This window comes from Nematostella vectensis, chromosome 14 (assembly GCF_932526225.1).
Source record: "Nematostella vectensis chromosome 14, jaNemVect1.1, whole genome shotgun sequence".
NCBI lineage: Eukaryota > Metazoa > Cnidaria > Anthozoa > Actiniaria > Edwardsiidae > Nematostella > Nematostella vectensis.
This window is the reverse complement of record NC_064047.1, coordinates 13,853,677-13,878,568: the sequence shown is the minus strand read 5'-3', so window position 1 is coordinate 13,878,568 and position 24,892 is coordinate 13,853,677. Positions and strand designations below refer to the sequence as shown.

The 24,892-nt window shown below is 40.0% G+C and overlaps 2 protein-coding genes and 1 long non-coding RNA gene across 3 annotated transcripts; all 3 read left to right on the top strand.

Annotated features, from left to right (window-relative positions):
- Positions 1-265: 265 nt before the first annotated feature.
- LOC5501417 (E3 ubiquitin-protein ligase TRIM71) lies at positions 266-6,584 on the top strand. Its single transcript, XM_048721343.1, has 3 exons — positions 266-374; positions 4,385-4,585; positions 5,717-6,584. Exons 2-3 carry the CDS (start codon positions 4,400-4,402, stop codon positions 6,356-6,358), a joined length of 828 nt encoding a protein of 275 aa, XP_048577300.1. The 5' UTR covers positions 266-374; positions 4,385-4,399; the 3' UTR covers positions 6,359-6,584.
- On the top strand, positions 6,382-19,636 carry LOC5501811 (E3 ubiquitin-protein ligase TRIM33). Its single transcript, XM_048721326.1, has 5 exons — positions 6,382-6,637; positions 12,422-12,609; positions 12,951-13,866; positions 15,040-15,282; positions 18,561-19,636. The coding sequence occupies exons 1-5, from the start codon at positions 6,382-6,384 to the stop codon at positions 18,884-18,886; spliced, it is 1,929 nt and encodes a 642-aa protein (XP_048577283.1). The 3' UTR covers positions 18,887-19,636.
- LOC125559749 lies at positions 15,289-18,559 on the top strand. The gene is made up of 2 exons (XR_007306415.1): positions 15,289-17,350; positions 17,411-18,559. It is a non-coding gene; the product is annotated as an uncharacterized LOC125559749 (long non-coding RNA).
- Positions 19,637-24,892: the final 5,256 nt, after the last annotated feature.

The window sequence follows — 24,892 nt, the reverse complement described above, 5'->3', positions numbered from 1 at the left end:
AATAATTCAGGCTCAAGGGGCTTGTGTGGGGCCTGTCCAAGCATCACGCGACCGCTCTGACCTCTGGGGGATCTGTGTCTCGTAATGCGCCTGAGTCCAATGGCTACTGAGCTAAATAATCGAGTCTAGGAAGACTAGAAAATATTTAGCCTTATCTGAGGTGCAGAATTCTTCGCGATCAAAGTCAACGCTGTTTGCTTCTGTTTTGTTTGGTTCCGTATGTGACTGCTGAGCTCGCCTTGCGTGACAGGGGGCGGTCTGACTGACTGCGTGGGGGACTAGGGTCTAGATCCCTCTGCGTCTTTCCCGAAGGGTTGATCAGACGCTTCCATTGTAAGTTAGGATTCGTCTGAGAAGATTTCGACAAGAAACAGGTATTTATATCGCGTTTTCCACCCTATTTTAGCTATTAGCTGTTCCTTTATTTGTAAGGCGTCTAAAAGTGAATCTATTCATTTGTCTTCGGCGTGATAAAGCTGAAGAGGTGACATGAAATGAGTTTCACTTCCGCTTTCGATTCGATTTACGAAACATTCGAGGAATTCGAAATGTTTATATTTAACCTACTTGTTTCCCAAAAACTTGTATTTCGCATGTCTAATTGGCAATCTATACTTTATTTATTAAGGCTGATCTAAACAGCACGATTTAGTCGTATGCGACTTGCCCGCAACACATCTACAACTCGAGTCGTAAAGTGTAAATCAACCTACGACTCGGCTACGATGCTCGACTGAAAAAGGGCACGCTCACATCTCTTGTTTAAGAAGTTGAACACCTTGAAGATATTAAGGTTCATGTTAGAGAAGGCCAATCACGCTGCCATTTAATGCAATGGCTCAATAGCTTCCCTTTTATTTAAGTTTGATTTGTGCTATCTACAGATAAAACTGCAAAATATATTCAGAAACGCTGCTCTTTCATGTCCAAGCGGATGTAGAACCAGGGAAATGGAGTTGATTAAACAGAGGGACCGTCTTTTATAAAAAAAAATCCTATAGTATTTTCAATAAAGACACAAAAGGTTCACTTATTGATAATGAGCACCTGGCAACCATATCCCTCCATAATGCTCGTCTTAGCGCCCTGGCAACCATAGACAGTAAATGCTTGTCTTAGCGCCTTGGCAACCATAGACAGTAAATGCTCGTCTTAGCGCCTTGGCAACCATAGACAGTAAATGCTTGTCTTAGCGCCCTGGCAACCATAGACAGATGCTCGTCTTAGCGCCCTGGCAACCATAGACAGTAAATGCTTGTCTTAGCGCCCTGGCAACCATATAGTAATAGAAAATAGAATAATTCAGGCTCAAGGGGCTTGTGTAGGGCCTGTCCAAGCATCACGCGACCGCTCTGACCTCTGGGGGATCTGTGTCTCGTAATGCGCCTGAGTCCAATGTCTACTGAGCTAAATAATCGAGTCTAGAAAGACTAGAAAATATTGAGCCTTATCTGAGATGCAGAATTCTTCGCGATCAAAGTCATCGCTGTTTCCTTCTGTTTTGTTTGGTTCCGCATGTGACTGCTGAGCTCGCCTTGCGTGACAGGGGGCGGTCTGAGTGACTGCGTGGGGGACTAGGGTCTAGATCCCTTTGCGTCTTTCCCGAAGGGTTGATCAGACGCTTCCATTGAAAGTTAGGATTCGTCTGAGAAGATTTCGACAAGAAACAGGTATTTATATCGCGTTTTCCACCCTATTTTAGCTATTAGCTGTTCCTTTATTTGTAAGGCGTCTAAAAGTGAATCTATTCATTTGTCTTCGGCGTGATAAAGCTGAAGAGGTGACATGAAATGAGTTTCACTTCCGCTTTCGATTCGATTTACGAAACATTCGAGGAATTCGAAATGATTATGTTTAACCTACTTTTTTCCCAAAGACTTGTATTTCGCATGTCTAATTGGCAATCTATACTTGATTTATTAAGGCTGATCTAAACAGCACGATTTAGTTGTATGCGACTGCCCGCAACACATCTACAACTCGGGTCGTGTAAATCAACCTACGACTCGGCTACGATGCTCGACTGAAAAAGTCGTAGTGTTTATTCAGGGCTAAGACATGTCGTAGACAGGTCGCATGCGACTGAATCGTGCTGTCGAAGTCAGCCTTTACTGACTAGCCAAGCTCGGTGCCGCCTCACTAAGCAGCTTAATTAAGGCCGAATTAGAAAGCACGGTTTAGTAGTATGCGAGCTGTCCTAAGTTTCTTTGCAAATAAACCATTGTATTTGCCATTCTTTTGCCGAACCAAAGCATAAAATACTTGGAGACAGCGATTAAGCTCATCTTTATTTCTTTTCTTGGATAAATTAACTCTGATTGGCTTCCATTCTGCAAAATTAACCCCAAGGAATTGCGGTAATGGACAAAGGGAAAGCAGAAGAAATACTTGCAATTCTTGAAGCATAATTAAGGGTTAACAGCGACTCAATTTCTAAACAACGTGACTTAAAAATATTAAATTCCAATACAATACTTCTATTTATTACATTGCCCGGCGTTAAACACATAAACAGAGTCCAAAACAAATACACAACTTTCAATTGCTACTGAAAGGAATACAGCATAAACATAGCACAGCTTTGCTCAGATCAACCAAACTCTCGACCTTCCATCACACTCTAAACATTTTGCGGTTCCGACACATGACTCTCATTTCCGGTAAACATCACCCCTAAAAATTAATATTCATTTGACAACCAAACATGTATTTCACCACGAAATTCTTGTTTACACGAGCGAATATTTACCGACACATTATATTTAGGCAGCCGGTTTGGCCGAGAAGATGAGACGACAAAAGCACACTGAGTAATACACTCGAACAAACAACCCATCTACTACCGATGCAAAATATTAAGAGGATGTGGCATTTGTTGAAAGCAATATTATGTGAGTTTTGAATTTCCTCATGTAGTCGTGCGTACACCCCAGCATGATCTCATGATAGGATAGGTCTTTCATTCGCCGAATAAAAACATGCAAAAAAATAATCTTAACCCATTTCGCTTCCCATGAAAAGCAGCATGTCCTATCCTTTCTTTTTGGCTTTTTATGTAAAAATAATTTTTATCCACACCGTGTTCTTCAAATTACTATCACAGGAATTGTTAGTTGACCCCAATTTCTGACTCAACCACTGTATTTCCCCCGCAGTCGTATATTAATATCTTAATACTATAGTTTTAGTTAATGTAAATTTCCTTTTAATAACATAAATAAAGCTAAATGTTTCAATTGTTTTTAAAACTGAAAGCCAATCCTTACACATTCCTTTTGTTGTCCATTACTGCAATTCCTTGGGGTTCATTTCGGGGACTCTTGGGGATCGTTTCGGGTCCCGGGATCAGTTGGGGAACTTTTGGGGATCGTTTCGGGTCCTGGGATCATTTCGGGTCCTGTATAGAAATACATACACGAAATGGAAAATTCGACTGTCGTTTGCGCCGATTGATTGGCGTGTGCATTTGTGTCTTCCAGTTCTATCTTTCCTTGGTTCTTTTTCTTCTGACTTGCTTTATAGTTTATTGAAGCAGGGACGTCCCTTAAGTCGTCGCTAACTTCGTCAAATCGCGATTCAGCCGCCTTTTTCCCAAGAATTTCTCTACTCATCGTCTATCACTAATAGACCATTAGTAGCTCAGCCAATCGGAATGCATGATTTGTGATAGACCTCTAGTTGGTGTATTCTAAAAGCGTTGGGTCCATAGCCAATAAACTGACAAATACACAAAATCCGTGAGGCCTTTTTTTCGCGCACAGTTTGTGACACCCGGCGAGAGAAAGACATGTTAATTACCAAACATTCCACTGTTTGAAGGACAGCTTTTCTTCTACCATTTAGGGTGATTCATGGTTCAATATAAAAAAGAAGGTTCAACTCATTAGGGAAGGTCCCTAATGTGTGTTACACCCTCCTCCCCCCCCCACCCCCCCGGTGCTGAAAATTGTCAACAAGATTGTTCACTGCGCCCACTCGTAAAATATTGTTTCCACCACTCTCTTGTTTATTTTCGGGTCACCTTAATTTTGCGATTTTAACAATTTCGTGAAAATAAAGTGATGGGAAAGTTTAGTTTTATGAAAATTGGGATGCTTTAAAATTTAATAAGCTCACGTATGTTTCTGTTACAGTTCTGAACATGAAAGCACATTTTAATCCCAATTGTTTTGTTTGATTTTTGCACCAAAATCGCGAAAATAATACAATAAAATAAACATCTAATACCTACCCCAAAACTGCTTTGGACTGCAACTTCTCCAGCGCTGATAATTCATAGTTGTTTATATCATCACAGAAATAAGAGAATTCTCAGGGATATTGATAGTGTTTGTAGTGCTGATATGAGTAGCAATGGAATAACCATTTTCTTATGCTCTTCTAGTTTTTTCTTGAAGAAATGGCAACATCTGCCAGCAGGCGCCTCGAGGATGAGGTGACGTGCTCTTTGTGTATAGAGCACTTCAACGATCCTAGAGTGCTGCCTTGCTTGCACTCATTTTGTCGGCACTGCCTGGAAGAGCTGGCAGTGCACTCTGAAGGGAAAGGAAAACTTGTGTGCCCCCTCTGTAAGGCGGAATTCCAGGTAATCTGTCATAAAATACATCCATTAGTTAAATGACCTTGGCACAACTTGTGTAACAAACGTTTTGCTGCAACAAACAAATTGATTTAAACAACATAGTGCTTTTCAATTGAGAACTAAGGGAAAGTTCATTTATTATCCCGAGGGTGGGGTGGTGGGGGGGCGTGAGGATACTGTGGGGGGGCCTTGAGAAATTTTTGAGGTCTAAAGGGGGAGGTGCCGAATGTGTGTGGATTTTAAAAAGGGGGGTCACTAATTTCTTTGGGTGTTGTCCCTTCTAAATAATTTGACCAAGTGTGAAATCAGACTTCTTGCTTCAAAGAGTCTCGGTTTGCGGCCAGTTATTTGGCATGCACAATCCAGGAGTCAAGGATATGTATTAAACTACGTTTCATCGATGCTATGTAAACCTGTATACACCTTTTTTATTCATGGTTTCCGCTATATGCTTATGTTCCATATTTGAAATCATTACCAAAACGCTCTAATGCTACAAGCTGTCTTCCTCTCTCTGTCTTTCTTTTTTTTTTTCTCCTGCTGCGCTTTTCTCGCGTGGAGAAGAACAAAAAGCCTTTTTGCTTCTTCTGTGTCAATTATAGCAACAACCCTTATCAGGTTGACAACCTGGATTTATTCGCACATTCTAGAAATTAAGTGCCTTCACTTTTTCCGAATTAATGTTTTCAGCGAATTCCTTGCTCGCGTTCCTTCAACATTGTCGTTGCCGTTCTCTTCTTTGCTCCTTCTTTCTTCGGGTTTTTTCGAGGGGCGGGGCATAAGGGGGGGCATGGAAAATTTTGTTCCACCTGAAGGGGGGGGGGCAACTATTTTTTTTCCTTACTTTTATCAAAATCCTCACGAACCCCCACCCCCACCCCCCCTCGGGATAATAAATGAACTTTCCCTAAATATGTACGAATCACTGTGAACTTGAATCCTTTCCACAAGAAATTTATATCCATTCTTTTAAAAGTTTATGAGTATTAAACAGTTTAATGATAAAAAATAATTATTTTATTAATACAATCCAGCTTAGTATAGACCACAATAAGGCTGATCTAAAATGTTCCTCCCTTTTGATTTTTAAATGGTGATATGCGAATTTTATTAAACCTGTTTTTTTTCTCTTAGATTTCCCCGGCTGATGTTTCGAGTTTGAAGGTGAACTTTATGATCAATAGTATTATCTCTGTTCTTCCTTTGTTGACATCTGAAGACTCCAAGAAGAAAACTGTTTGTCAAATGTGTGATAGTGGCGATCCTGCCCAAGGGAGATGTAACGAGTGCGATCACTTTGTCTGTGAGCAGTGTATCTCGGCTCATAAGAGATTTCGACCGTTGCAACACCATACTATCCTCAGTCTTGATGAGATCAAAAGCGGAAAGTTACTTGCAATGAGCAAGGCTTCCTTCTGCACCAAACATGAAGGTGAAGTGCTGAAACTGTTTTGCGAATCTTGTAAGGAAGTAATTTGCCGGGACTGCACCGTTGTTGATCATAAAAATCATGATTACCTTTTCACAAGTGATGTTATCGCCCGAGAGAAAGAGGAAATATTGGAAAGAGCAAAAAAAGTTACATCAAAAATCACTGACATTGAACAGGCGATGGCATTGGTTGAAAAGGCTCAACAACATCTTGACGAAAATAAACTTATAACCAGGAGGAATCTGGATCAGTTTATTGATAAGCAGATAGGGGCTCTTGAGAAGATGCGATCTGATCTTAAGGAGGGATCGAGTCAGCTTGTCAAAAGCAAGAGAAGCAGCTGACTGCCCAGAGAGAGAATCTATCCATGAGACTTGCAAGTGCTCGTAGCAGTTTGGAGTTTGCTGAGAGAATGTGCAGGGAAGCAAATGATGTGGATGTCTTGTCCATCAGGAATGAAGTGCTATCCCAGCTATCCAGTCTAGCAGAGAAACCCGTGGATCAGCCTTGTATGGAGGGTGGAGTCCGTCTTGTAGTGGATCAGGAATATTGGAGTTCCATGTCAAAGAAGATCTCAGTTGATGTATCAAGCCAAGTCTCAGTTGGTGAATCTGAGCATACAGGTAAATTCTCTAATACAGTTGTGTCCTGATTATGAATAACTGTAATCCTCTCTAACAGTAACAGCTACTGTTGCGTTGTTCGCAATTTTCGCGAACACGTGCATATGTTCGAAAGCGGTACTGTTCATACAATGGATGGAGAGGATGGTGTTTATTTAGGCGTGGACGAGGAGTATTGGATTCTTTGTCAAAAACAATCTTAGTTTATAAAGGCCAAGGTAAATTTCTCTTATAGCTGTGTCATGTTCCATTGTATTAAAATAGCCTGTACATACACGGGAAATTAACCGAAAATTGGACGTTTATATATACTAGATATATTTCTTAAACCCTAGATTTGCCATATTTGTCTGTAAATAGTATGTAGATTGTTTAGAGTCTTCTCACAATGACAGCAAGTCTTTAAATAGTCTGTAAATAAACTGGAAATAATCCGTATTCGGAGAAATGATACCAAGAGCATGCGCTAAAACGGGACCCAGAAAACCCTGAAAATAGTCTGGAAATCTATGCAATGGGAAGCTTTAGTTCCATCCCAAAGGTTTGCAGACTATTTACAGGCTATTTCCAGGTTTCTCTGGGTCCCCTTTTTGCGCATTTACAAACTTTTTAAGTGTGTAGTTGTAGCTGCATCGCTCAGATTTACGGGTGATTTCCAGTTTCTGCCTATTGCTGGGTCTTTGGGCGTTGGAACTGCAGGCGGTGCTGGTATCCACTGAGGCCGAGCACATGTTGGTATCCCGGCACCGCTCTGTTCAGCATTCTGCAGATGAAGAGATCTCGCGAAAGCGTTTATTTACCCGCATTGAAATGTTCTTGATAAGGTTGTTAGGGTGATTACTTTCTCTGTGGACGATTGGTTCCCGAGATCCAACGTGACGTCGAGAACATTGACAACTTTCATGTTTGCCTCTATCGTTGTTTTTAGGGAATTGCCTCCTGTTTAAGTATTTTTCTATTGATGTTTACCCCAAATTTTTACTTAATTACACTTATCTCCTTATCTAGACATACTCGTGATTATCCCGAGGCAAGTATTTCATAAGATTAGTTTTCCAATTCGTTATCGCTCAATACAAGGAGAAGGATACAATATGGACATACCATGAAGTACAATGAGAAATAAAACAACAGCTAAAAAATTAGTTTAAACTGATTTTTTATAAGAACGTCTAATTTTAAATTGAGGGAGGGGGTTCTTATTTTTGGGACATTGTCTTAAATTTAAATGTATATAAGAATATAATACCCAATGAATTATAAGGAAGTGAATTACACTAATGATCAATAGCAATAATAAGGGTTCTTATTATGAACACAATTTGATTCTAAATTTTAGAACACACCAGGACTCAAAAAGATTTTTTTTCTGCTATCTGAGCCTTGGCATGTTCTTAGCAAGTTAAAAAAAATTGGTGAAATCTCAGGCTGGACGTTCTTATAAAAAAGATTTTATGAAGGTGCTTGATGATGGACACCTATTCAAAGTAGGAATGTCACAAATCTTTTCTCTGTGAAGGGGAAAAATTGACCGTAATTGCCATAGATTTATGGATTAATCAATAAAACTCTCGCTGCTTTACAGCCCACCCAAAGCTAAATGCAACTATCTGTTATGATCAGTGTTTGTTATTATTATCTAGCATTTTATTTTCAAAGAAAATTGTTTTTTAATTCGAAAAACAGTTGATCATGAATTTTGAGCAAGCGACTGAAGGTGAAGTGATCACTCTAAAAAATGATCTAAAGTCAAATCAGGCAATGTGAAATTAATTTTGTTGATAAGCTGGGTGTTATTTCATAGTAAGGAAGTCAATAAGTATTATAGCGGAGCCGGAGCTCCTTAGGTATAGAAATATGGTATAACTATGCGACATGGTTTTGTGGTCATTGCGCGGGTACCCTGTGGTGTCACTCGCCAGCCAGCCAGTCAGTCAGCCGCGCAACTCCCAGACCTCACTCGGCCCCGTAATGGCGGCTAAATACAAGCACGGAGCAAGGGAAAAGTTCTTGTCATGCATTGATTATACTTTTTGCATTTTGCATTTTTTGATTATACTTTTTGCATTTTTGTGACTTAAGGATAAAGTCAACTAGAGGAGATCTACTAACATTCATTCACGCCAAGATTTATGTAAGGATATGTCTGTTTTTTGCTAGTAAATTTAAGTAAGTAATTAAAAAGCGAACAAAACCACAAGAAAGCGACAAAATGCAAGGTGAGTTTCAGACGACGATTTCTTTTGTCTTTTGAGGATATGACAGTTATTGGGCTTTTTGTTGTCCTTTTTGTTTGCTTTGAGAATGAGCATAACACCTTTTGTTTTGACATTCTTTGTTCTATCTTTATTCTTGATTTTGTTGAAATATTTCATAAAGGCTAACCATTATCGTGTTGCATTTGTCATATACTGGTAAAGAAGACCGTTCTTGTCTTTATACCCTGTGCTCTTAGTCCTTAGAAGATACATATCCTTAGAAGATACAGCAACTTTTTCAACTTACAAGAGAAATTTTCCTTACCGAGGATAAAAACAAAACAAAATTCAACCCCTGTTGCCAATATGTATTGTTATTGTCTGAATCTTACATCTCATGTGTTTATTATTATTATTTCAAATATTTGTGGAAATTAGTCAGATTATAAATGTCTTGATGAAAAGATTGTTTTGAAAGAAATGTTACTCTTTTATGAACCAGGGACTACCTGAGGGCCAAGATGAATGCTAAAGACTGGAAGACATGAGAATTGAAAACCATGTCTTGAAAGACATGTCTGAAAGACAGTAGGGAGTTCTTATTCACTAGTCATTTGATACCCCCACACACATGGTCCCAGGAAAGGGTGGGGGATTAGACTTTAATAAAAGCCTGTTTCCAAGTTAAGAGCCAAAAACAGTCAATACCACCACCTCTCTTGACATATTCTGGTTAAAAAGTAATCTAAAACCCCACATTAACCCCTGACTTCCCCAGGACCATAAGGGAAGGGGCTCAAATGACTAGGGCATTACTATGTGATTCAGCAGTACACACTCAATAGGTTTTTTTTAGAACAAGATACCTATATTATATAAAACTAAAAACATAATTTTGCTTTTTTAAATAATAAATCTGTAACGGAAACAGTTTTCTATTAACCTAAAGATAATGGGAAAGGGGATATTTTAGGAAAGTACTGAATATAATTATCACATTATTGTTATTATATTTTCTTTTCAAATATTCAAAGAAGAGTCATTTCTTCCTTTCTTTCTGCCTGTGACTATTTTTATGCGATTGATGCTCTTTGCTATTTCCCCTCTACACCAAAAATAAATTAATAAACAGATTTGATTTTTAAATTAGAAATTTTCATTTAGTACTTTCACTTATATCTTCTTTTTAGGATTTCCTTTCCTTTTCCATTACATTTATTTTAAAGGTTTAAATTTATTTCATTGGAATGGTTGTATCCAGGGTTTCTAAAAACACCAAAATATAACGCATTTACTGGATGTATATTTGTACATATTAATTCCCATGGGGATGGAAAATCACCACTTAAAATGGTACATTAAAACTTCAGTATTGCATCTTATCTAAAATTGTGTCTGACACTATATTCTATCTTTGAAATCCTGTTTCATCCATTACTTGTTCTTCGCAAGAACAAAGCTTGTCAGAATGTAGCTTTACAAATGTACATTAATGAAACTTTTATTAAGGGAAGGGTTTTTTAGGGCAAGATACTTAAACTTTATAACACTAGCAACAACCTTGTTCTTTTTCAATAATAGAATTCTGTTCACATAGCTTGGATAGCATAGACATGGCCTCTTTAGAGGCCTGTGGTGATGAAAGGGTTAAGATAATGGGAAAGGGGAAATGTCAAGAAATGCTCAATCAAATTATTTTCATTACTGTTATATTTTTTTCAACAAACCTTTCAAGTTGAGTCAATTCCCTTTATATCTCCTCCCCCGTCGACTATTTTTTAGTCAATTGATATTCTTTCCTTCCTCTCTATCCCAAACATAGATCAATGAAAGGGTTTGGTTTGAAATTAGAAGTTAGCATTTTAGCACTGTCAGTGATGCCTTAGATGGCTCCGCTTTTAGGCAGTGCCTAAATCTATATATGACTGAAGAAGTCTTATTTCATTCTGTCTCTCCAATACACCAAAAACTGGTATTCGACTCTGCCAATTTTTTTGTCTCGAATAAGGCTTCTTCAGGGCAAGCTGAAGAAGTCTTATTAAAGCTAAATTCGTTGTTGAGCGACCCTTGCGCATTCAATATCTTTGTCTCGTTTGGGAATAGCGCGTAGTCAATCAAACTTTGGGGGCGGGTCTATGTAAATCATTCGTGGAATGGTAAATTCACAGTAGCGTCGCGATCACAAACTACGGCAAGAAAATAGAACCATCAGGACTATGCGAGGGATAATTTCGCTTCGAACCTCAAAGATTTCAAAGGCCTCTCCTATATCTACTGTAACCTAGTTCTTTTTCTGCCTAAATTTTACGGTGCTTCTCTGCAAAACTGGTATTCGATTCATTAAGACGGTGAGATCAACATGAGTTAACTAGTGTGTACGGGTAATGACTGTTTTATTTCCTTTTTAAATTTTTAGAATGATGATTAGAGCTAAAAAACAATGATGGAACTAAGCCAAGGTGAAACACTTTTATGCAAAATTATACTACAATTCTAGAATTTCGTCGAATCTTTTTCACGCATTGTATGCAGAATTAAACTCCGAGAACTCACCTAGCTAATAAACTGACCCGGGGATATGTTATCTGCAAAGCCTGCTAAACTCAGTTCGATTTTCCTTGAAAACCTATATCGATGCGACGGCTACTACCCGAGGTCAGGTGTTGATTGACTACGCGCTATTCCCAAACGAGACAAGGATCTTGGATCTGACGAGGTCGCGCAAAAACGAATTTAGCTGTAAACACGAAAATATGGCAGAGTCGAATACCAGTTTTTGGTGTATTGTATTTATTCTTCTGGTTTACTATCACGACTATTTGGGCCTTTTGCATTGATTCATACTTTCTGCCCAGGTTCGCAATGTGTTGATTGTCATTTTCCGGCAAAACTAGGCATTTGAGCTCACAGATTAAGGTTTAGGAATAGGTTTATTCAAGGGAAAGGAGGTGTAATTTGTTTGGTCATGCAAAGAGCAAAGATGTAACTCCAGAATTTACAACAAAATAAACATCAAATAGATACCACAACACTGCTTCGGATTCTTCTATATGGCTTCCTACAACTTCTCCAAGCGTTGAGAATTCTTAGTCATTATTTTGTCCCAGAAGAAAGAAAAATTCTAATCGGATACTGAGTCAAAACGAGCGGTACTCTTAGTGAGTTGCTACATCTGAATTGGTTTCACGGTTACGCACGTGTGATCAAAGATCATTGCAATGAATTTATTACGTACTATATACATTATACTCTATACTTGAATATAGATTAAATAGAACTTCATCAATGGATGATGTATTGTTTGACATGATAAAGTGCAGGGATTCTGCATTTGTATATACTGGGCGGGAACTTCATAAGAACGCACGCTCTGATTGGTTCGCTATCCCGGAATGATTAGTAAATAGACCCCTGCTGGCGGCTGGGATATCCGCATAGGATGAGAAATGGTACGAAAAATAAACAGTTGTCCGAGAAGCGAAGCGTCTCTATCCACCGCTATTCCCTTCGCCTTCGGCGAATAATTGTTGATTATTATGTCTCTGCTACTTCGGTTATCTAATAACCATTTATTGTTGATGTGTAGAAATGGCAACATCCGCCAGCAGGCGCCTCGAGGATGAGGTGACGTGCTCTTTGTGTATAGAGCACTTCAACGATCCTAGAGTGCTGCCTTGCTTGCACTCATTTTGTCGGCACTGCCTGGAAGAGCTGGCAGTGCACTCTGAAGGGAGAGGAAAACTTGTGTGCCCCCTCTGTAAGGCGGAATTCCAGGTAATCTGTCATATCAAAAATACATCCATTAGTTAAATGACCTTGGCACAACTTGTGTAACAAACTCTTTGCTTTGCATTGTTTTGAAAGAAACAAATAAATTTAAACGACAGGTGCATTTCAACTAAATATATATGAATCACTCTAATATTAAATTCTTCTCACAAGTAAATTGGCTCCATTGTATACATAGTTAATGCGTATCAAAATGTTCAAAAAAAAGAATTAGTTATTAGCCTAATATTAAACCCTAATACATCTATCTAAACGGGGCCCTCCCCCCCCCCCCCGATTTTGAAATGGTGGTATGCAAACTCCATTAACTTTTTTTTTTCTCTTAGATTTCCCCAGCAGATGTTCCCAGTTTGAAGGTGAATTTCATGATCAACAGTATTATCTCTGTTCTTCCTTTGTTGACATCTGACGACTCCAAGAAGAAACCAGCTTGTGAATCGTGTGATAGCGGCGAGCCTGCCCAGGGGAGATGTAACGAATGCGATCACTTTGTCTGTGAGCAGTGCATCTCGGCTCATAAAAACATAAAAACGCTGCAACACCACACTATCCTCAGTCTTGATGAGATCAAAAGCGGAAAGTTACTTGCAATGAGCAAAACTTCCTACTGCACCAAACATAAGGATAAAAAGCTGAAACTGTTTTGCGAATCTTGTAAGGAAGTAATTTGCCGGGACTGCACCGTTGTTGATCATAAAAATCATGATTACATTTTCACAAGTGATGTTATCGCTCGAGAGAAAGAAGAAATATTGGAAAGAGCAAAAAAAGTTACATCAAAAATCACCAACATTGAACAGACGATGGCATTGGTTGAAAAGGCTCAACAACATCTTGACGAAAATAAACTTGTAACCAGGAAGAATCTGGATCAGTTTATTGATAAGCAGATAGGTGCTCTTGAGAAGATGCGATCTGATCTTAGAGGGGAGATCGAGTCAGCTTGTCAAAAGCAAGAGAAGCAGCTGACTGCCCAGAGAGAGAATATATCCATGAGACTTGCGAGTGCTCGTAGCAGTTTGGAGTTTGCTGAGAGAATGTGCAGGGAAGCAAATGATGTGGATGTCTTGTCCATCAGGAATGAAGTGCTATCCCAGCTATCGAGTCTAGCAGAGAAACCCGTGGATAAGCCTTGTATGGAGGGTGGAGTTCGTCTTGTAGTGGATCAGGAATATTGGAGTTCCATGTCAAAGAAGATCTCAGTTGATGTATCAAGCCAAGTCTCAGTTGGTGAGCATACAGGTAAATTCTCCAATACAGTTGTGTCCTGATTATGAATAACTGTAATCCTCTCTAACAGTAACAGCTGCTATTGCGTTGTTCGCAAATTTCGCGAACACGTGCATATGTTCGAAAGCGGTACTGTTCATACAATGGATGGAGAGGATGGTGTTTATTTAGGCGTGGACGAGGAGTATTGGGATTCTTTGTCAAAAACAATCTTAGTTTATAAAGGCCAAGGTAAATTCTCTTTTAGCTGTGTCATGTTCCATTGTATGAAAATAGCCTGTACATACACGGGAAATTAACCGAAAATTGGACTTTATATATACTAGATATATTTCTAAACCCTAGATTTGCCATATTTGTCTGTAAATAGTATGTAGATTGTTTAGAGTCTTCTCACAATGACAGCAAGTCTTTAAATAGTCTGTAAATAAACTGGAAATAATCCGTATTCGGAGAAATGATACCAAGAGCATGCGCTAAAACGGGACCCAGAAAACCCTGAAAATAGTCTGGAAAATCTATGCAATGGGAAGCTTTAGTTCCATCCCAAAGGTTTGCAGACAATTTACAGACTTTTTACAGGCTATTTCCAGGTTTCTCTGGGTCCCCTTTTTGCGCATTTACAAACTTTTTGTAAGTGCGTAGTTGTAGCTGCATCGCTCAGATTTACGGGTGATTTCCAGTTTCTGCCTATTGCTGGGTCTTTGGGCGTTGGAACTGCAGGCGGTGCTGGTATCCACTGCGGTCGAGCACATGTTGGTATTCCGGCACCGCTCTGTTCAGCATTCTGCAGATGAAGAGATCTCGCGAAAGCGTTTATTTACCCGCATTGAAATGTTCTTGATAAGGTTGTTAGGGTGATTGCTTTCTCTGTGGACGATTGGTTCCCGAGATCCCACGTGACGTCGAGAACATTGACAACTTTCTTGTTTGCCTCTATAGTTATTTTTAGGGAATTGCCTCCTGTTTAAGTATTTTTCTATTGATGTTTACCCCAAATTTTTACTTTTTATTACACTTATCTCCTTATCTAGACATACTCGTGATTATCCCGAGGCAAGTATTTCATAAGATTAGTTTTCCAATTCGTTATCGCTCAATACGAGGAGAAGGATACAATATGGACATACCATGAAGTACAAGCCTTTATCTATAATATCTCTGGATGGTGTAATTTCGTTGCAGTTTTTGAGAAGTCCGCCATCCTTAGCGGCAAAGGTCAAGAGTACCTCCGAGATCTCTTGGGATTCCTGCAGCCCGTGCAGCAGAGTTCAAAAAGTCGCTGGGTCAGATGTTTCTCTGCAAAGAGAGATGGCTGGGCTGCCAGGACCTTCCATGAAAAATGCAACGGCAAAGCGCCGAACATCGTGCTCGTGAGCGTTGGGGGCCGATACGTGTTTGGTGGCTACTCTGACGTAGCGTGGACAAGTGAGTATACTAACGAATACGAGAAGGGCCGTAGCAGGGTGAGGGTCGGGACTTCCGATCATTATTGTACAAAGAAAACATTTGCCCTATTTTTGTCCATTACCTCAACTGTGTCGTTACTTTTTGTAAATCTTAGGAAGAGATGGAGGATGACATCTCATGAGTGACCGTCCGTGGGAAAACGTACACTTAGGTTTTCCGTGTAAACGCCAAAAACAAACGGATATTAAACGGATTTTTTTCCCGTGTCTACGGATATTCTTTACGTGGACACGGGTTGCACAATCTTAGCCCACGACTTTCAGTATTTTTTTTTTAACTGTAGAGAAGACTTAAGTTCACGGCTTTCAAAGTCGTATGGAGGATTGCAGACAATCGAGTGTACGTCGTGGACATCGGATGATAGGCCGCAAAGATTTTGAATGAAGGTCAATGAGGATTTTTATTTATCATTTAACTCTTAAACTGCTTAAAATTCTAAGTCTTTTATCATTAAACTCCGAAACTGTTTAATGATTACGTTCTCGGGATCCTCCGCGTTATGTTTGACCATGCATTACTCCCTTAAATCGCGGGAAGTGAGTAAACATCAATTTAAAACTACAGCCAAATCTTTGTCGCTGTTTATCTCCGTTCCTCCTCCTCCTTCCATAGATAAACACGTCGATTGCCGTAGAGTAGTGAGCATACTTGATAAGAAAGCTTAGTTTATCGATATCGAAGTATTTAACTCAAACCATCTCGAGTATCAAATCAAACAAGAAAAACTATGATCAACAACGAAGACGAAACAAGCGACAAAATGTTCGAAAAGTGCGCGAAATTGCATACCGACTTCGGAGTTTCTTGTTTGTCTAAAAACAAGCTGAAATCGCCACTAGTTGATGACACAACTTTCGCCCTTATTTACGCAATCTTACATATACACATATAGCACACATAAAATAAATCCTCGAATTTTGAGGAATAAGTATTTCTGATTTATTTCTGTACGATTTCACTAGAGCGGCCATAATCAATAAACCTTTGATACCGACTTCGGAGCTTCTAGTTTGTCTAACAAAAAAACTTATTTACGCATTATCGTACATATCCGCAAATAACACACATCAAACAAATCCTCGAATTATGAGGAATATAAGGAATTATGAATTCTGTAAGATTCCACAAGAACGGTCATGATCAGCGAATGTCTGATACCAACGGAGTTTCTTTTTTTCTCTAACAAGAAGCCGAAACCGCGACTAGTTCATAACAAAACTCTCGTCCTGTATTTACGTGTTATCGCTACATAACACACACCAAATTAACCCACATATTATAAGGAATAAGTATTTCTCATTTATTTCTGTGCCATTACTAGAGCGGCCACGATCAGTGAATGTTTGATACCGATTTCGGTGTTTATTGTTTACCTAACATCAAGCCGTAACCACCACAACGACTCAAAGTTGTGAAAACGACTTTTACTTAAATCGGAAGATTCAATCGAATAGTTCAACATTCACGACTCGCGATCCGTGTGCTTGATTCGTAGACACGGAATCTTGACAGCCGTGTCAACGGCCTTTCAAATTCTTTTTAACTGCCTTTTTTACCGCGTGCCCACGGCTTTTCCTTCCGTGGCCACAGGAAAAAAATCCGTGTCAACGGAAAAAAGTAACGTGGTCACGGAAAAAAAATCCGTTTAAACGGCGTGTGCCCGTGCACGTGCCCACGAGTTTGAAAACCTTAGTGTACGTTTTCCCGTGGACGGTCACGATGTCCTTTTTTTATATGAACTCGACAAAGCCCGTTTGCAATACATCATCTTATGAACCGAATACAAGTAGGGCGGTGGTAGGGTTCCTTCTCTGGCAGACAATACTTGTTACTTTTTCCTCCCCCTTCCACCAAATATGTAATTACGCATATCTTCTGATAAAAGGATTGGATGGACAAATAAAAAATCGTTTGTTAGCCCCTTTCATTGCAACACGTAAGGTGAACCCGTTAAATGTTGCTGTTTGGTGCAGGGAAATGTTTTCAAACTAACTAGATTTGTCCTTGGACAATACTAGAAGTAAAGGTTATTAAAATCGAGCAATTTACTAACTAGATTTGTCCTTGGACAATACTAGAAGTAAAGGTTATTAAAATCGAGCCATTTAGAAGAATCTCTGATATCTTGGCACATTTATTTTTCTAGTAATTCTGTTATTTGCCTACTGTTGAATTGCCTCAGATATTAATTCATAGAAAAGCAGGGAGTTTTGTATCATTACTGTTAATCATCTCAATAGTTTTATGATTATTTTTGCTTTTTTACCTATAAAGAATTTCGCAGATAATCCTTTTCACCCTTGTTGTGACTGTAATTACATTCCCGACAGGCTCCATTGAAGCTCCATTTAAGGGTTGTGAGTAAGAGATTAATGTCCCTAGATATATCACGCGACAAAATAGTTTTGTAGTTTAATATAATAATATTATGAGAACTAGTATCTTATTTATCAAAAGTTATGAATTATTATTTATATAATAATATTTATATTTCGAGCTCGCATAATCCGGCCGCCTCGAACTTTGTGTTTTTGGGGTTTTAGTGCCGGAAAAACTATTAAAGCCTACAGGTAGGCTACGAAAACGGCCTCTAATAAATCATCGTAAAATCTCTGACAGGCCCCTGTCGCTTATTTCCTTTTTAGTGCCGAAGAGATCTGCTTGGTTACACAGGGGATTTCAATTTTTTTTTCAGATCCGACACTAGGTATTTTGGTTCCTATAAAGTCTTAGATGCTATTAATAAGTATTTATATTACTTCCTTTGTACAAAAAACAAAACCAAAATCAGGCAGGGGTGGTGGCTTAATTATTATAGACAGGGGCTTAAATGGGATGGGGGTTATAAGATCTTTTACTTTAACTTATTTTCTATCCTCGAAAAGAGCTATCTCCCCCTCTATATGAAAAAATTGGACATTTCTGCAAGCCGGGAAGTGATATTTTTCAGTGCCGATATCTGGAGGGTGGAAACCCCGTATCTGAGAAAACTTTAAGCGGGTCGCAAGAAGCAGGTCTTAACTGGAAAAGACACAATTCATGAATGCATAGAAGCTTCTTTACTATTTTTTTTTATTATTATTATTTGGTCATACTAACGGAAGGTGACAATTCTGACATTTGAGAATTTAAATTATACGAGTTCCGCTGTTATGATATACCAAAACACAATTTTTGTCGTATTTATTCTAGTTTTTATTATAAAAATAACGCATTTTGTTTTATGTTCTTAAAAGTGAGTGGCCGGGGATACCAGTCCTCCAGCAGGTCATTCTTATTCACGCTGTGTAACAAGAATGGCTACCGCCCTGAAAAGTTGCCATTGAGGCGCACGCCAGATGAACATGCCATTTATGACGACACACGTTACGGTCCGGTGTTTGGTGGTGGTCGTGACCTGTTTATCGCTGACAACGCGGGGGGTGGAAAATGGTCCAGTACGTGGTCACGCACGTACGCTCGTCCCCAGGGCGCCACATCTGATGGCGAGTGTGACGTCTTTGCTGGCACCTGGAAATTCACACCCGACGAAATGGAAGTGTTTCACGAGGTGGTGGACTGAATACAGCTTTGAACGCCTGTAAAGTGACAATAGACATAAAGATGTATAAATATTTGTTAGTTGGTACTGCGTCATGAAATTACTGATTTTGAATTAGGATGTATCGTGGAAATACATGTGTCGTGACCCGCGAATGCATCATGGATAGCATGTAAATCACAAAACACATGTTGTGAAAACCCCAGTGCAAGTGGTGAAAAGCACAAAAAAGATGAAAAAAAAATCAAATTTGAATTTGCTCATTTTTTTGATACCCATGAGCCAACGCGGGCACAAGGATTCTTTAGTGCAGCCTTATTTGAAGTGTGTGTGTACATCTCGAGCTTAGTTCAGGATTCTATAACACCAGTGCAGCTTACAAGTTTTGATTATTTTAACTGGCTTTCAAAAACAATGCATTTTTTGATGTTCAAAATCTGTGACGGATTACTGCCATTTAAAGCGAGGCTTTTAGATATACAAGATTGTGAAATAGTTTAGGGGAGAAGTCTGTTCAATAATTAAGCTGAGTCTAAGGGGGGATTATATGACAATCAATTGGGGACCTTAAATTAAGGTACCCCTCCTAAGTCTTGAGGGATGACACTCCCTTAGGGCCTGAATGGTGACTCTGGTTAAGCATTTTAACAATGAGCACTCGTCACCTTTTATATTATTTTTTATTACATCATATACATGTATAATGTAATATACCCATTGAAATGTATAGAAATTTGTGGACAAATAAAGTTGCATGTATGTACCCTCCTATTCTTGGATGCACAGTCTCCTCGTTATGGCATTATAACACTTGTGAGGGGGGTAATAAGTCACGTATATTGGGGTATAGAATTCGGGTATCGCATTTTTGTGTAGTGAAATTTCCTGGAGTTCTGTCTTTTCTGTGGTATTTGTAGTGGTTTATCTGTTTTATATCTTCTGATGAACATACATTCCACCGGAAGCACTGCGTTTTATTCGAATAAGAATATGCGCGAGCATACAAGCGTTGCCATTATTATGAGAGAATATACGAATATCGGACATCGACCATTCAGGGGGCCCTGCCTTCGTCATTGGGGGAATAATAGTGATGGTTGGTCTGAGTGAAAGTTTCTTCCGGTGAATTGTTGACCCCGTTTAAGAGAGTCCCTATTATCGAGACGTGTGCCGTGCTAGAAGATTGACACTTTTGTCAGTGGAAAAAGTTGTTAGATCGAACAACTTTTTACCGGAAACATGCCCAAGACACACCTTAACTTGTCCCTATTATCGAGACGTGTGCCGTGCTAGAAGGACACTTTTGTCAGTGAAGAAAGTTACTTTTTTAGTATATCAAGGTATCCCAAAATCAAACCACTTTTTATCGGAAACATGCCCAAGACACACCTTAACTTGTCCCATACAGTTTTTATTTTTAGGGAAGAGTAATTATTTAACGGGGGGTCGGGCGAGTGCTGGTATGTTCAGGGGGAGGGTTACGTATTTTGAGCTGCGATTTGGGGGAGGGCCTCAAACGTTAGTTAATTCACACCACGGTCACTATTCGCCATTTTAACGGTATTTTTGCATTTTACATATGAGGCTAAATAACGACTAATATGGAAACGCCGCTAGACGTGAAGAATAATCAATTAAACGTAATGATTTGTGACTGGCGTTCAATGTAGACGTAAGGTTAGTTTTCTGAGGTCATAGGTCCAGAATAGACTGGTTGCGGTTGTATCAGATAACTTGTTTTCCAAAACCCGAACTCGCAAACTATTATAGGTTTCCGCGTCAAGGCGACATCTTACTCGGAGTCAATCCAAGTTTTCTTTTAAGGAGCTTTGTTTCCTAAAAGTTCGCTCAAAAACACTCTTAGCGTCAATAATACAATTAGCCCTTCCAAGTCCCTATGCTATTCGTGTTATGTCTTGGCTCGTATCTAAAAGTCCCTATGCTATTCGTGTTATGTCTTAGCTCGTATCTAAAAGTCCCTATGCTATTCGTGTTATGTCTTGGCTCGTATCTAAAAGTCCCTATGCTATTCGTGTTATGTCTTTAAGCTCGTATCTAAAAGTCCCTATGCTATTCGTGTTATGTCTTAGCTCGTATCTAAAAGTCCCTATGCTATTCGTGTTATGTCTTAGCTCGTATCTAAAAGTCCCTATGCTATTCGTGTTATGTCTTGGCTCGTATCTAAAAGTCCCTATGCTATTCGTGTTATGTCTTGGCTCGTATCTAAAAGTCCCTATGCTATTCGTGTTATGTCTTAGCTAGTATCTAAAAGTCCCTATGCTATTCGTGTTATGTCTTAGCTCGTATCTAAAAGTCCCTATCCTATTCGTGTTATGTCTTAGCTCGTATCTAAAAGATCTTTATGATCCATTCAGCATCATAAAAGAGTGTTTTCAATCAGATGTACAGAATAAGTACAAACCAAGAAGGTGCAAATGTCTCAAATCTTCTCTTACTATTCTAACTTAAAGATGATGTGATAAAAATGTGGTCTTTAGAAACCACTTTGATCCCCTCTAATCTCTCTCAACCGCTGTTTATTAGCGAGCACATCTCAAACTCAGGTCTGTATAGGATCGCAAATGATCTCCGGCGCGCGAATGATCCCCAAAAACATAATATGCCCACAAATGTTCCCGTAATAATCCACGGAATAAAACACTATGGAGTGCTTACTGGCTTTACCCTATACTAGAAAAATGCTTTTTTTGTAGAAAAAAAGAAACAATAATACTGTCGACAGTATCGCGACAAATATCGCAGTAATAAGAATATGCAAGGCAGTGCATAACTCTGCATAACATGATGGTCTGGATGGGGTTAATCGACTGGCGACAAACGGCCTAAAGAGTAACCGACTACCGACAAAACATGAAAACTAGTGACTAGCGACAAAAATATTTGCCGACTACCGACATTATTTCCCGTCTTTTTACTCTTTACGGGGGGGACTGGGTAGTTTGAGTGAAGCCCCCCTAGGGGGCCGCGGCGGGCCCCTCCGACCCCCCCTGACCCGTCTCTATATATCAAGCGTGTAATGTTTCACGTACATGAATAATTAGGGCAATCGTTCATGTAGGCCAAATCGGTTTTACGTACATGAATAATTAGGGCAATTGTTCATGTAGGCCGGGCGCGTTTCGCTTACATGAATAATTAATTAGGGCTGTAGGCCGGGCGCGTTTCGCGTACATGAATAATTAGGGTGTAGGCCGGGCGCGTTTCACGTACATGAATAATTAATTAGGGCTGTAGGCCGGGCGCGTTTCGCGTACATGAATAATGAGGGCAATTGTTGAGCTTGGTACTTCATGACATACGTTTTTAAGGACTTTGTGACTCGCACCCTAATAAACGAAGCTATTACGAAGTATCACGGCTATGTTTTTCCAATGATGCAGTTCGAACCCTTAAGGACTTATTAGATTAGACATCCGTCTGTCCTGTGGTATACCGAGCGTTCGAAGGATGAAGTGCGGAAAAGATTAATGCGGGTGGCTAAAGATCGGCCACGCAAACACGTGCGGCCGGAGGTGCATGGACACCTACTGCAAGGTGCACCTCCAAAGGCTCCGAAAGGGCAGCCCCCTCCCCGTGCCGTGCAGGGTCTGCGGCATAGGGACTCAGTCGGAGACGCGGTTGTGCCGCCCCTGCGGAGGGAATCGTGAAGGGCAGAGGATGCGTGGCATCGAGAGGCGCGCTCGGGGATGGTTCGCACTCGTCCTGTCCGACATCGCAGCCCGCAGTACGGTCAATTAGAGACTGGGTGGCACAGGGCATACCCAAACTCTCAGTTAGAGACTGGGTGGCACAAGGTGTGCCCAAACATGGACGCTTACATAGAGGAGGTTCTCGGTAGCATGCGTGACAAAGAGGCGCCCGCCGTACTGGCGGGGCTGGTCCAGAACATCCTGGACGAGGACATCCCCGACGATGTCAAACACAGGCTGCTTAAGCCGCTCCTACCGGAGAAGGTGTGGACAGAGGAAGTCGACCCTTTGCTGCCGGGACGGCGGCAAGGGGGCCCGGAGGGCTTAGACCCCGAGGAGTACTATTCTCTCTTCGTCGGCGTAAACCATCGTTGCCATTTGGAACGGTCGTTGTCATTTTAAGAACGGTCGTTGCCATTTAAAACAGTCGTTGTCATTTTAGCCCATTTATGATGTCATACGCGTATCTCCGGCGATCGGAAAACGCTAAGAGACATCACGCGCGAGTGCCTTTGGGTTCCCTGTGGTACAAGAGCCCCGCACGTGAGTTTTGTGTTTACAATAAGGCGGAACAAGAAGCATCCACGTGCGAACAACAACAACGCAATCCTCCCCCTACAATGCATTCGATTCGGAAACCAACCGGCTGGAACGCATTTTACCATTCAGTTGCGGTAAGATAATGGGTCTAATAGCAATCCGTGAAATAAAATATCTGCAATTTAGAAAGTCCATACCAGTAAACTCTCTCACAGTGGTGGGAGTCTGAAGATTTCGGCCATGTCGCAAGTCTATTTTTTAAAAAAAGGTATACAATTTCTATACTCTCCCTCATTTGCTCTATCTCTCCGGCTTTCTCGTAAATTTACTGACTGTACACATTTAACCATATTTCCAACACGATTTCTCTCGGAGAAGAAAGGTTTGTCCATTGAATGAAAGATCAAAGTTCAACTATCCAACCTTTTCTATTTTCTTTGTTTTCTATTGCACCCCACCTTGGGGGAGGGTGGGGAAAATGTGGGGCATTTTCTTGTGGATTCAGGTATTCAGCTGACTATTTTTTACCCTTCATAATATTATAATACAAAATTGTTAGATCATTTTGAAGTTTGATAGGTTTCCCAGAGTCTGTAGTGTTTAGAACATTTGTGAAGTGAAGTCTAGAGTTTGCTCTTGGTTCGCTCATACAAATTTTTAAATTTCACTTTGCAGTTTGTTCTACAACATCCCTCCATTAACTATGATGACCATGAGCTAGCATATTGTATGGTAGTTGTATTAAAAAGCTTATGTTATTTATTGTTTCAACAGTACTGGAAGGAAAAGGCACAAAGCATAAGAGAGGATCTTGACACAGGCATGGCAACGAAGAATAAGTGTGCTTCTTGTCAAACAGAATTTTCCAGAAGCAAAGATCTTAAGTATCATGAAAAAGGATGTCATCCATGCGTTTGCAATGAATGCAATGAAACATTCGACCATGAAAACAAGTTAAAAAGACACATCAACAAAAAGCATGCGGCAAGCTTGAAGTGTGGGGACTGCGGAAAGACTTTTGCAGAGAAAAGAAACCTCATTAGGCACAGCAAGTCCCATCAGTAGTCCTCTCTGTTGTTATCAGTTTTGAGTAAAAGGCAACAAGTGAGGACATGTTTTTTAGACAATAACAGAGGAAGGGGTGCAAAAAATATTCTTGACAAACATTTGGAAAGGGCGGTTAGTGTTTTTTACCCTTGCAGAAGGGTTCAGCAGTAACTTCTTCTGTGGTTCCTTGCTTGGGCTCCAGTTCCTGGTGTTGTGGTGGCACCTGTAATAGTTTTTCAGGGCACACCCTTTTGTTGGCTTTTTCTTGGTCTTGATTCGAACAGTAATGCTGTTAATCGCTTCATATTCGTCCAGCCATCCATCTAGATTCTCGGTAGTTACCTCTTCTGTTTGGATAATCGCCTTGAACTTCTCCTCTACACCCGAAAGCTCTTTCACGTGATAAGTACAGTCTTCTGGGAGTGTTTCGATGAATCTATTTTCGTCAATAGAGTTACTTTGAAAAGGTTTGGATTGAGAATTTACTTCTTCTATCGCAGCTTTGATCAAGTCGTTCATGTCCGCCATTTTGGAAATTTGTTTTTTCCGACGCGATATGGACTATAGTTCAACGGGCCGATGAAACTCCGAGTAAATATTGACCCGACGAACTCGCCACACGTTTTTTTAATGGCAACGACCGTTCTTAAAATGACAACGACCGTTCCAAATGGCAACGATGGTTTACGAAAGGGAAAATTGCATCGGTACCGGTGCTAGATGCCGATGT